This window comes from Mesocricetus auratus, unplaced genomic scaffold, assembly GCF_017639785.1.
Source record: "Mesocricetus auratus isolate SY011 unplaced genomic scaffold, BCM_Maur_2.0 Super-Scaffold_100020, whole genome shotgun sequence".
In the NCBI taxonomy this organism is placed as follows: domain Eukaryota; kingdom Metazoa; phylum Chordata; class Mammalia; order Rodentia; family Cricetidae; genus Mesocricetus; species Mesocricetus auratus.
This window is the reverse complement of record NW_024429201.1, coordinates 25,194,123-25,207,024: the sequence shown is the minus strand read 5'-3', so window position 1 is coordinate 25,207,024 and position 12,902 is coordinate 25,194,123. Positions and strand designations below refer to the sequence as shown.

Sequence of the window (12,902 nt, the reverse complement as noted above, 5' to 3'; positions counted from 1 at the left end):
CATCACATGCACGTGCGTGTGCCGAGTAAAAAGATTTTGCAAAGTATGCATTAACCGCATTTTCAGAAGAGGAAACCGTGTGGGTTACAGTCACCACCAGTTCAAGTTTGCATGACTGATTAAGGTGTCACACTGGCTTCACTGCAGCCAGCCAACGCCCTTAGTTATCACCTTCCCTCTGCCACACCCTGTGCACAGTGGCTCACAGCTAATTGTTGACCTCCTTTGGCTGGGCCTCCAGCCTACCGTAAAGCTTCCATCTTCTGTTTAGTATTCCGAAAGTGCGTGGAGTAGTAGCATGAAATCGAGGTTTGACTCAGTCTCACCTTCGTGGTAGAATTATGGAAATCTGATGACCAAGCGTGAGGGCTGCGGAGGTGACCTTAGCCACTGAAGCCTCTCCTAGTCTAGGCGAACACTGTGACAGATCCCCGGGCCTCCAGGGATGGCTCAATAAATTATGGACAGGGCCAGAGAGTTGCTGCCCAAAAACTCATCAAGACTTAGAAATTGAGTCTGGAGTGTTTCTCTGTTCTTTGTGATTGTCAGAGCAGCTGTGTGTCTGGTGGCAGGCACATTACTAACGGCTAGCAGCACGAGTAGGCATCCTGGGTACCGTCATTGAAGCAAACTCAGGTGTAAATTAATTTTGAAGATGAAACCATTAGTTTAAATGCAACAGAACCATCCCTATTTATAACCGTGGCAAAGCTCATTTCAACTGGACGATTCCTGTTACCTGGAAAATTCCCTCCCAAGTCTTAAGTGTGCAATTTAAAGAGAATCTTTACCTCTCGGGAACTTGGTTTCGTCACCTTTCAAATCAAGATGGCTGCACGCTGTGACCTTCTAGGGACTTTCTGATGATTCCTAACTTGAAGCAAGTCTTCAGAGACATAAAATGTTAGAAACATGCATTATTCAAGCGGCGTTTACACAGTGCTTATGACCCCATTGCAGATGGATTGAAGAAGCAGCAGTCAGAGGCGGCTATAATGTAGAAATTCAAAACATAACTGATGAGCTTGGTGTCCTGGGAGTGGCGGGGCCATATGCAAGACGAGTCCTCCAGAAACTGACCTCAGAAGATCTCAGCGATGATGTTTTCAAGTTTCTCCAAACCAAGTCTTTAAAGGTGGCTGACATACCTGTCACTGCCATCAGGATCTCTTATACTGGTAGGAATTGGGAAACAGCCTAATGGGAGGAAAAGCTACCAGAACTCACACACACACACACACACACACACACACACACACACACACACACACACACACAGTCATACCCTCACAATGCATGCTCACACACACTCATGTGCTCACACATACCCCCACAGTCATACCCTTTCGATACACACACACTCGCCTTCCCACACACTCACATGCTCATTTACCCGTACACTCCTACTCACACATATGAACACTCATGCATACTCACTCCCCTCTCCCCCAATTTCCCTGACTTTGAAGAAAGATTTCTTTTGCCCAACTCTGAGAAGTCTGTCTGGCCACTCCTACCTTCTCTAGTGCTTCTACCCATTTCTAGTTGCTTCCCTTCCGGAGGGTAGATAAGGAAGGAGCAGAAGATAGCCATTGGAATGGCTGGAAGACCCCAGTCAGTAGACTGCACGGGAACACTCACACTGTGGCTTCCAGCCTCGTGTGACCCACCATGCCAAACTTTCCACCAGTGCAGTGGTTCTCAACCTTCCTAATGCTGGGACCCTTAATACAGTTCCTTATATTGTAGTGACCCCCAGCCATACAATTACTTTTGTTGCTACTTTGTAACTAATCTTGCTACTGTTGTGATTCATAACCTAAATATCTGTGTTATCTGGTGGCCTTAGGCGACCCCTCTGCAAGGGTTGTTTGACCACCAAAGGGGTTGAGACCCACAGGTTGAGAATCACTGCACTAGACCATGGCCCCTAGTGCATCCTCCCTCCCAGTCCTGTGTTCCCTGGGGGGGTGGGGTCTTCTCCCTGCCTTGCACAGAGCGTGCATTTGGTGCAGGAAGCTCGCCATTACCCAGCGACACTCCCACTTACCTTGAGTTCCTCTCACTCCTGTGTCCCTTTTGAAGGGGCCCTTCGTGCCCAGGCATTCACCCTTCCATGTTACTCCTGCTCTGATGGTGTCCGGCAGAGTCCGTCACTGCCATCCTGTGATGATGGGAGCTAGGAGAGTGCTCGCTGTTACATCACAGCCTGCTGGCTTCCATCCTAACTTTTCCCAAAGTTGGCAAAGAAGGGCAACTGGGGTAAAAAACAAAGGAGCCTTCGGGGTGTGATTTTCTTTTCTTTCGTTTTCTAGCACCTAGCTCTAATGGTGAATGAAAAGGGGAGGGAGGGCGGAATGAGAAGCAAAATAAGTTAATGACTATAGCTGGCTGTCTACAAGAAAAAAATATGAATAATTTCACATTCTTTATACGTTTAAGGCTTGTGATTCTTGGGTTGGAAACTGGAGTGTCTAAACCTTGAACTCCATTATTTTTTGAACTCCGTTATCATATATTTTTGTGTCTGCCAGTATATGTGTGTGCGTGTTTGTGGGGACCCGTATGTTTACGTGTGGGAGCCACATGTCAACCTTGTGTGTTATGTTGTTTTCTGAGCCAGGACTTCTCACAGGTTGGCTGGCCAGCCAGAGTACCTACATCCCCAGCCCAACAGGGTGACTTGCAAGAGACAGTTCTCTTCTTCCAATGTGTGGGTATCAGGGATCTCAGATCATCAGGCTTGGCAGCAGACCCCTTTACCCACTGAGCCATTGTGTGTCCCCCACACCCTGCACTTTTTTAAAATGTGGGGATCAGGCTGGAGAGATGGCTCAGAGGCTAAGAGCATTGGCTGCTCTTCCAAAGGTCCTGAGTTCAATCCCTAGCAACCACATGGTGGCTCACAACCATCTGTGATGAGATCTGGTGCTCAGTTCTGTCCTGCAGGCAAACATGTGGGCAGAACACTGTATACATGATAAATAAATAAAATCTTTTTAAAAATGTGGGGAATCAAACTCAGGTCTTCATGCTAAAGTGCATGGTAAGTTTGTTACTGTCTGAATTGGCTCCTCCTCGCCCTCTTCAAAGTTTGTAGTTTGTTTTTAGACAGTGTCTCAGTAACCCAGGCTAGCCCGGCACTCACAACCCTCCTTCCTCAGCTTTCTGAGAGTAGGCATCACAGACGTCCTCCCCATATCCAGACGAACCCCTTGAAAATATGTGCTAGCCGTTTACCTACTCTTCACTGTCCTGAAACCAGGTGAGGCTTGGAATGAAGCCGAGGTCCAGGGTGGGAAGTAAGTCCCTGACAAGTGTCCTTCTGTGTGGAGCCCAGTCTTCCAGCTTTCGCCCTGTGTATGGGAGCCAGGACTACACGCAAATGACCATGAGATGGCCGTCTGGCTCCCAGTGAGCTATTCTTTTAAAAACTGCAAAGACTGCCTGTGTGACTGGGTTTCTCCCACGCGTGTGTCAGCCAATGTACGCGAGTACTCACACTGCAGTCCGTGCTCTCACTCCTGAGTGGACTCTGCCCGTGTATTTCAGGTGAGCTGGGATGGGAGCTGTACCACAGACGAGAAGATTCCACAGCGCTGTATGAACGTATCATGAACGCAGGCCAGGAGGAAGGAATCGACAATTTTGGAACATATGCCCTGAATGCCTTAAGACTGGAGAAAGCTTTCCGAGCATGGGGCTCAGAGGTTTGGATACCAGCATCCTTATGATCATTGTGTCTAATGTTTGTTGGAGGGCTAGTTTTAACAGTGTTATTATCAACCGTGGCTGTGTGCGAAATCATACGCTATTAGAGACTTTGATTAGGGAAAGAGTCCTCCCCCTATTTACCAGTGAACATTGACCAGGCTCTGGGATAATGTTTATTCTGCCTTTATACCCCAACCCTGACTTGGTGGTGAACAGAGGACTCGAGTATCACCTTTCAAACCCTTGCCTTCTCTAGTATGTTGTGTCTTAGTTTCTTCTCACAATACATCCTTGGAAATGTTCTTTTTTCTGAGGGATGGGGCAAGGGTCCTAGGTGCTGGTCTAGCCTTTCCCAGTAATACTGGTAGCCAAGGGTTTCTCTTTGGATAATGCTTCATCATTTATACAGCATTTTTATATGCATTGATTCCAGTTAGCTCTGCCTTTCTTCCCTGTTGTGATAAATTACCCTGACAAAAGCAGCTTCGGGGAGAAAGGGTTTACTTCGATTCTCAGTTTCTGTTCCAGTCTTTCACAGTGGCCATGTCACGGTGGCAGTAGCTTGAGGGAGCTGGCACATCGCATCCATAATTCAAAATGGCTGCGTGCCTGTGTGCAGCTGCTGGGCTGCCCTTCTGCGTGTTAGCCAGTCCAGGATCCCTGTCCAGGAAAAGCGGTGTCCACAATGACGATGAGTCTTCCCACGTTAATTGTTGCAGTGAAGACTCACTGCGGTCACACCCAGAGACCTTTGTCGCAGGAGTCGGACATTTAGCCATCAACCTTCTCAGCTATTCAAGAAAGTACTGTTGCCACGACTCTTACTTTGCAACCACACCGGACTTGTGGATCCACATGGTCCAGATTCCTGATTCAGATCCTAGTCAACTATTTTTATTTCCTTGTGAGAGAAACCAAAGCCCAAACTTTTTCAGAAAACTGCTTTTTTTTTTTTTTTGGAAGATCCTGAGGTTTTAGGGGACATGGAGGAAAGCCTCGGAGTGGGGACTCTCGGAGGGTTAGATTTACCCTCCAAGCCTGCACACTCTTTCTGTGACCTAACCTCTCTTCCGCTCTTCTGTGAAATAGAGTAATTCTCCTACAGAATCAGCATAGACACAGAGATGCTTTATAACGAGCCAAGCAAGCACACCACGCGATTAACTTCTAATTTAATATGAAAGCTCATTGCAGGGAGTCTTGGGCCTTAGCCTTGGAGGAAGCCGGTTCCTGCCTGCTCAGGACTTAGGTGAGGGCAGAAAAAAAACCAAAAGTAGAAAAGCGGTCCCCTGAGAATTAAGCATTGCTGTATTCTGTTGTTGATGTTTCTGGCGTTTCCCTGGATTTTGTTTGTTTTGGTTTTTGGTTTGTTTTCTGCTTCCTCCCGCTGCGCTCCATTTTAGGACTGTTTCCCAACAGTACCAGAGCGCCCTCTGGTGTTGAAACAGCAACGAAGCCTCTCTGTTTTCCTGAAAAAAAATTTCCTCCAAGTTTTAGCAGACTGAAAAATAATTTCAAAGAAACTCAAACCGATTTAAGAAACAAGAGAACAATATTACGTGGTGTAAAGTAATCTTATGTGTATCTGGCTTATGTAAGGCCTGACTTTTTGGGAGGCTAGACCAAGCAGTTTCCATTGCCATAAAGAGAAAAACGAAGCAGGCTGGTTTCTAGAAAGTCCTTCTCATTAACAGTGTTAATTGAATATGGCGTGGTCTTCTGTTTGTTCCCATTTCTGTAGTCTAGAAACGGTTTCCACTGAGTTTATCTCAATCCCTTTCATCTTTCCTTAGTTCTCATCCTATAAATTCGAATCTTCTATAAAAATTTGTGGAGGGGGAAAAAAAAAAGCAAAACAGAGACAGCAGCACCCCGTAACTTTATTCGGGTTTCCCCTGCATCAGCGTGTCCTGCCGTGATTCAGCCATCTTGAAATTCAGCCCTGCTTTCCCCTTTTCTTTCCTGAACTCCGTAACAGCCAGTGCTCCGCCACCAGCTCGTCTCTCTGCTCTCCTATTCATGGCTAGTTGCAAGATAAGCGAAGCTACTCAAGAACTTTAAAGAACATAATTATGTAAAACCATTACATAATACACAGGAGAGTCTTGCTTGTGGAACGTCATGTGCTAGCCTCCAAATATTTATTGAGATAAAAGAGCGGGGCCAGAGAGGTGGCATGGTGGTTCAGAGCAGTAGCCGTGCTTGCAGACGGCTCAAGGTCAGTTCCCAGCATCCTCTTGGGCAGTCCACAGCCTCCTATTATTCCATTTCTGGGACTGGGTATCCCATGCCTCAGTTCTCCAAGGACACCTGCACCTAGTCCTAGCCACACACAGACATGGGCATGCACATATTAAAATTAATCAGTTGGTTAACATCTTTAAAATAAAAGCAGTGGAAACAAATCCCAGCTTCCAGTTTCTGTGCTTGTATTTAAATGACAGCATTTGCCAAAAGACTTCATTTGAATTTTGAATTAAAAATACTTTTCTGGAGACTAGTCCATAGTTAGGCTTTTCGAGAATCTTTACTCAAAAGTTGTGAAGTACCCCTTGCTCCTAGATAACAGTATAAGAAAATGTCACTGAATGAGTTTTAGACACCAGTTCAGGGTGGAAGCCAGTATGTGCTGGTATTTGCTGAGTGGAGGTAACAGGTTTGTTTCTCCGTTTTACTCTTCTCTTTGTGGTAACGGGGAACTTGTCTAGCCCTGCCCCTACTAAGACTTGCTGGGAGTGGTGGCACCCTCCTTTAGTCCTCCGCTCTGGAGGGGAGGCAGGCAGATCTTGGTGAAGTACTACACCTTCTAAAGGTAACACAGTTCCGATGTGAACCAAACTAACATGCTCATCCGAGACTTGAAACATGTTTTCCTTTCAGATGAACTGTGATACGAACCCCTTGGAAGCGGGGCTGGAATATTTTGTCAAGCTGAATAAGGTATGTTTGTATTCTCAAATGTGCGTGAAGCAAATGTTAAAATGGTGGCAGTGTTTTGCACCAGAGCCATGCTTTAAAATTTAATCAAGTGTTGAGTATAGAAGAAATCAAACATAAATACTAAACGTTGCTTAAGTTCTCTATGTGAACTGTCAGTCATAATTTGATCAGGGCAATCTATGGGGGTGTGCTTTGAGCAGTGACTCTCAACCTGTGGGTCGGGACTCCTCCCTGCATGTCACATATTTACATTATTATTCATAATATCAGCAAAGTTACAGTTACAAAGTAGCAACAAAATAATTTTATGGTTGGCATCATCACAAAATGAGGAACCATATTAAAGGGTCACAGCATTTGGAAGGTTGAGAACCATTGGTTTAGAGATTTTTTTGTAATGTTTTGGTTTAGAGATTTAAGATAGCAGAATTCAGCTTCTTTAACAGTTAAGACTAAAACCCAAGATGAAAGGTAGTAAAAATCACTAGGTGGTGGTGGTGGTGGTGGTGTATGCCTTTAATCCCAGCACTTTGGAGGCAGAGGCAGGCAATCTCTGAGTTTGAGGCCAGCCTGGTCTACAGAGTGAGTTCTGGGAACTCACAGAGAAACCCTGTCTGGAAAAACCATAGAAAGGTAACAAAAACCATCTGATGTTTAACAGTTGGATTTCAACAGACATCTCTCTAGAGATAGTGCTACATTGTGTGTCTATCAGTCACTTCTGGAGGCTGGTAAGGTTGTACATCTGCTAACGTTGACTCTTCCAGGGTACGCAAAGAATAAAGCAGTGTTTACACACTGGATTAAGCAGGTGCTTATCTTTATCTAATGATAACATCTAAATATAAACAAAGAATGTCTTTCCGTCATGCCCAGCACAAAGTGGGTATTTGCCGAGGAGCCGACACAGACCCAAAGAGTCATTATTGACATCAATGTGCCAAAGGGATGCTCTGCACCAGTGGTCCTCAGGCTACCAGCCCCATCCTCATCTGGGAATGTGTTAGAATTTCCAATTCCCAGGTCCAATCCTAGACTTACTAAAAACAGGGTATCTGGGATCCAGGCCAACATAGCTGTGTTTTAATAAGCCCTACAGGGGTTCCTAGGAATTGAGAAACGCTATGCTACATAATTACTGTGGAAACTCTTGTCATAAGAGGCCAATTTATTATGGCCCCACTCCTTGGCGCCAGTCCTACCCATGTAAATGAGTTCATGACATTGGAGGGTGCTTGAGAGCTGTAAGAAAGAACCGAAAAGGACTTGCAGTACTCAACGGTGTTCAAGGTTAGGAAAAGCAGCTGCTCTGAGGGTATCTGCAGGACTCCCCAAATGCACTACTGTGTTTTAATCTCTAGACTGACTTTCCCTCCTGTGGGAATATGTAAACGTGTATCTATAAACCAGGCTATGGGAGTTTTTTTTAACACTTTGCATCAGTTCCCAAATTCTCAGCTAAACTATTAACAGGAAATGTGTGTGTTTGTAGCGCTGGATTTTGGGAGCAAGGACCCCATAGAAAGTTCTTAAAGGGATCCATCTTCTCTGTGCATTTTCTCTGGATTTTATTTTTAGGATGCACCATCTGTCTCTAGACCAGAGAAAGCAGGTGCTCGGAATCTGGGCAGCTCCTAGTAGCAGATTTCTCCTTGTGGTGACAGAAGTCTGCATTTGGCTGTTTAAAATAAAGATGAAAGTGCCTGCCTCCTCAAAGTACCCAGGTCTCTCTGCTGGCCCTGATAGGAGGAAGGAGAACCAATTCTTCTGCATCCGTATTTTGGATGCTATTGTGGGATGGAGGACTAGATGAGTGATGTCTTCATATTGAAAGTGGATGCTTTCGATGGCTTTTATGACAATCGGCAGGTGCATAGGAATTTATTAGCTGTTTTAAATGATACAATCTAATAAACAAAGCTGAGCGCCTAAGCAAACTGTTTAATAGACACTAATTTTAATCGATGGCATTGTTTTTTTGATGCTGAATTGTTGGTTCTTATTCAGGGGTCAAAGAGTTAGTTCTTAATGATTGTGTTGGGTGAACATTCATGAGGCTCAAGGACTCAGCCCTAACTGAGCTGGGTCTTCTCCACCATGGGATGGATCCAGGTGGCTGGTTGCCTATGACCTCATGATAGAGATACAGGCTAATTTCTCAGGCAAGTGACAAGTTCTGATGAGCTGTCCTGAGATCGTCACTGGGGGCTTCACAGCTTTGTCACAGCACTGCAGCCCTCTACAGTAAGAGACAGCTTCCTGGTAATCAAACATTGTAACTTGATAAGCTACAATAAGGTTTGTGCCTAAGAACAAAAACATTACTCGGACATTTAACATACAGAAAGATGTTCCCCTTCAATGCCCTTTTGAAGGCGTTCTGTAAAAATTTAAAGGATAAGGATACATTGCTTTGGAAGACTGATGCTAGGTGGATACAGGAGAGTATTTGTTTTTGTTAATGAAGCAAAGCTAACAAAACAAAAACTTGGGAATTTTATTGAAAGAATTTCTTCCCGTTCCTTACCTCCAAAGGAAATAATTAGAATCTGCTGCTAAATCTTTCAGTATTTATCTCACAACAGTGAGATGACATGGGTATGTGCCTGTCTGAGCTAGGGGTGGGGGCTGGGGACCACCTGGCATCTCCTCTGCCTTTGAGGGTGGAAACAAGTCACAGTAGGAGATGCCACCTGAGGAATGGTCCCTTCAGCCAGGTCTGAAGCTCGGTGTGGAGCGCCCTTGCCTCTCACTTTCTGCTATAGTCCTCTTCATATGGGCTTAGTGGACCTGAGAACCTGCCCAGGGTATCCCCCCCTTACAATATATGTTATGGAACTCACATAGACTCTCTTATACATTGAGACCATCCTCAGGTGTGTCTTTGTTATAGCAACCTTTTCATTTTAGCATAGGGTAAGCATGGGTGAATAGGACAGCATGTCCGTTTTAAGGAGCAAAGTGGGGGAGGGGATTAGACATTGGGCTTTGTTAAGTGATCCGTGTTCTGGTCAAAACCACTGAGGAAGTAGAGAAAGAGAAAATGTAAAATAGGAATCTTCTATTGCTAGTACAGCTCCTTCCCTGGCACTGGCTTGCAAGAAACACGCGCGCACGCACACACACACACACACACACATTTTGAGGTGATCATTGAGGTGGCCAATGTAATGGTCAGCAGAGTGGTCTCTGTTGTGGTCAGCTGTAGTGACCACTGTGATAGTCAATCATAGTGTCAGTGAGACACACTCACATTCACACATATACGCACATGCTTGTCCAAACACACATAGGCACACACATAGTCACAGACACATTCACACACACACTCATGCACACTCACATGCACAAACATAGGCATATATCCACACACACACATCATACACTCTAACACACAGATGCATTCACTGATGCACGCACTCACACATGCATGCTCACATCTCTCTCATACACTCACACATACTTACAAACATACATGTACAGATAGACACACATTCACATATACATGCACACTCAAAAACACAAACCCATTTTCACACACTCATACAGAATGCCCTTAAACACGTTCACACATGTACTCATTCACGTATACTTATCACTCACATACATGCGAACACTCAAAAACACACAATACACTCACACCATGCTCATTCACATATACTCATCACTTACACTCAAACACTTACACACAAGCAAATACACACTCACTCATGAACACTCACACACACTCATCCACATGCACACTCAAAAACATACATACACATTCCTACTCACACACATGTACACATATGCTCAAACACACACAAGTACACACGTACTCTGTCACACTGACACACACATTTACACAGTCTCACACAGTGCACATTCAAAAACAAATGCACAGCTCCCAAACACTCTCATAATGCATATACTCACACACACACACACACACACACGCACATACACCGAGACACACACATCACACATATACATATTCACAGTCACACACATTCACATACACACACAGACACTCACACATGCACACATGCAGACTCATACTCATACACATGCACATTCACATGTACGCACCCTCACAGGCACACTCACAAGCACACACACACATACACACGCATCCACTTAGCAAACTTTGATTAAATACCGTTTATGCATCTTGCTAAGCCCCAGATTAAAGATACACTTCTGATGCCTCTCAGAACTCAAGAAGCTTGAATTTTTCAGGAAGTACGGCTGTATTCTGAAAATACCGTTCTCCACGAGGTGGGGCCAGCAATGGTGCACAGCACCGCCATCTCGTGGAAGTGAGCGGTAGCACCCCAAAGGAAGAAAGAATTTCAAACCAGCACAATAGGTCAACCCGATCAAAAACTTGCTTTTTAAAATCTAGCTAAGCGTCCTCTAGCAAAAAGCAAGTCTTACCATTGTTCTTCATGGCATTTTGATTCATCCCAAAATAAGTTTATGTGGGGAGAAAATCGTCAGCATTTGGTTAATACCGGAAATGGAACAATGCGTTATTCTATCACAAGCAAAGGGAAAGCAGCTGCTTCAGGACGCCTTAGACATTCATGGAATTTCTCTCCTGCAATTACTGAACCTCTATTCATTTCTAGAGCCGGGGAGAGTTAAGTGCCAAGAGGGGCATGCTTAGGTAGAGCAGATTTTTCTTCTTACATACTTATTCTCCTACACTCCCACCCCTGCCTGCTGTCTTGATATTTTGGCCAGCAAGTTAGAAGGCAATGCTGATTCCAGGGGCCAGTGGTAAACAAGTATAAAACACTTACCACGAGGCTGACAACACCCTATGAATTTGGTACACATTAGCTACATCTGCTCTCCAAGACAGGGACTTCCACGTGCCAAATTGACCTCATACTGACCTATGGCCGAGGGTAACCTTGAACCCCATATGACCACCTTCTGATTATGTGATGTGGGGACCAAGCCAAGGGCTTCATGCATGCTAAGCAAACACTTAGCAGCTGAGCTATACCCAAAGCCTGACATTAGCCGTTATTAAATACCAAGCAGAAAACATGGCTCCTGGCCAGCAGGTTAGAAAGGGCTTCCTGGTAGGCGACAGTGGGGACTGTATGCAACCCAAGGAGATTTGAGTGAGCAGGAAGTTTTCACTGCCGGTCAGACCTGGCCGGACATTGATGCATTGATGTCATGTGACTTGATTCTCCTATGTAATACATTGATTAAAAAATTCCAAGGTCCATTCTCCACCCTACTTGGATTAAAATGAATTTCGATCAGACCTGGTGGTACATCCCAGCCACTTGTCATCCCAGCTACTTCCAAGTTTGAGATCAGAAGGTCTCAATGCCACCCTGGCAATGTAGTGAGTCAGAGTGGAAATACAAAAGTGAAAAGAGGGCTGAGGCAGGGGAATTGCTGTGAGTTGAAGACCACTCTGGGCTGCATAGGACCAAGCTGAAAGTCCCTGCAGTATAAACTTGAGGATCTGAATTTGGAACCTCGGCAGCAACCAGGTAAAAAGCCAGGCATGGTGGTGTGTGCCTGGAACCCGGGCACTGGGCAGAAGGAGGGGACACAGGAGGGTTCGGGTTCACTGAGATGCCTTGTTTCAAAAATAAACCGGGGTGTCTTAGTTAGGGTCACTATTGCCATAATGAAATGCCATGACTACAGCAGCTCGGGGAGGAAACGCTTATTTGGCTTACACTTCCAAATCTCTGTTTGTCATGGAAGGAAATCAGGACAGGGACTCAAGCAGGGCTGGAACCTGGAAGCAGAAGCTGGTGCAGAGGCCATGGAGGGTGCTGGCTCGCTCCCCATGGTTTGCTCGCCCAGCTTTCTTACAGAACTCAGGACCACCAGCCCTGGGCTAGGCCCTCCCCCATCAGTCACTGATTGAGAAAATGCCCAAAGTCAGATCTTATAGAAGCATTTCTCTCTATCAGGTTTCTCCTTTTGGATAACTCTAGCTCAGTGGTTCTCAACCTGTGTGTCGAGACCATTGGAAAACACGTACTTGGGAACCCCCAACCATAAGTTTATCTTGTTGCTACTTCACAACTGTAGCACTGCTACGGAGAAGCGCTTCCGTTCCTAAGACTGTTGGAAATGGGTGTTTTCTGATGGTCTTGATCCACAGACTGAGAACCACTGCTCTAGCTTGTGTCAAGTTGACATAAAGCTAGCCAACACCTCCATCAGTCTGATGGAGGAAGATGTCCAATATCAACCTACGGCCTCTATGTGCACACGTGTTCACCTGG

General features: G+C 45.3%; 1 protein-coding gene across 1 annotated transcript in view; it reads left to right on the top strand.

Moving 5' to 3' along the window:
- Positions 1-12,902, top strand: part of Dmgdh (dimethylglycine dehydrogenase) — a 68,376-nt gene that overhangs the window by 33,507 nt on the left and 21,967 nt on the right. The window contains exons 12-14 of the mRNA XM_005065650.3: positions 961-1,178; positions 3,553-3,710; positions 6,595-6,654. Of these exons, the coding sequence (XP_005065707.1) occupies positions 961-1,178; positions 3,553-3,710; positions 6,595-6,654 (436 nt within the window). The remainder of the gene's footprint in view (positions 1-960; positions 1,179-3,552; positions 3,711-6,594; positions 6,655-12,902) is intronic.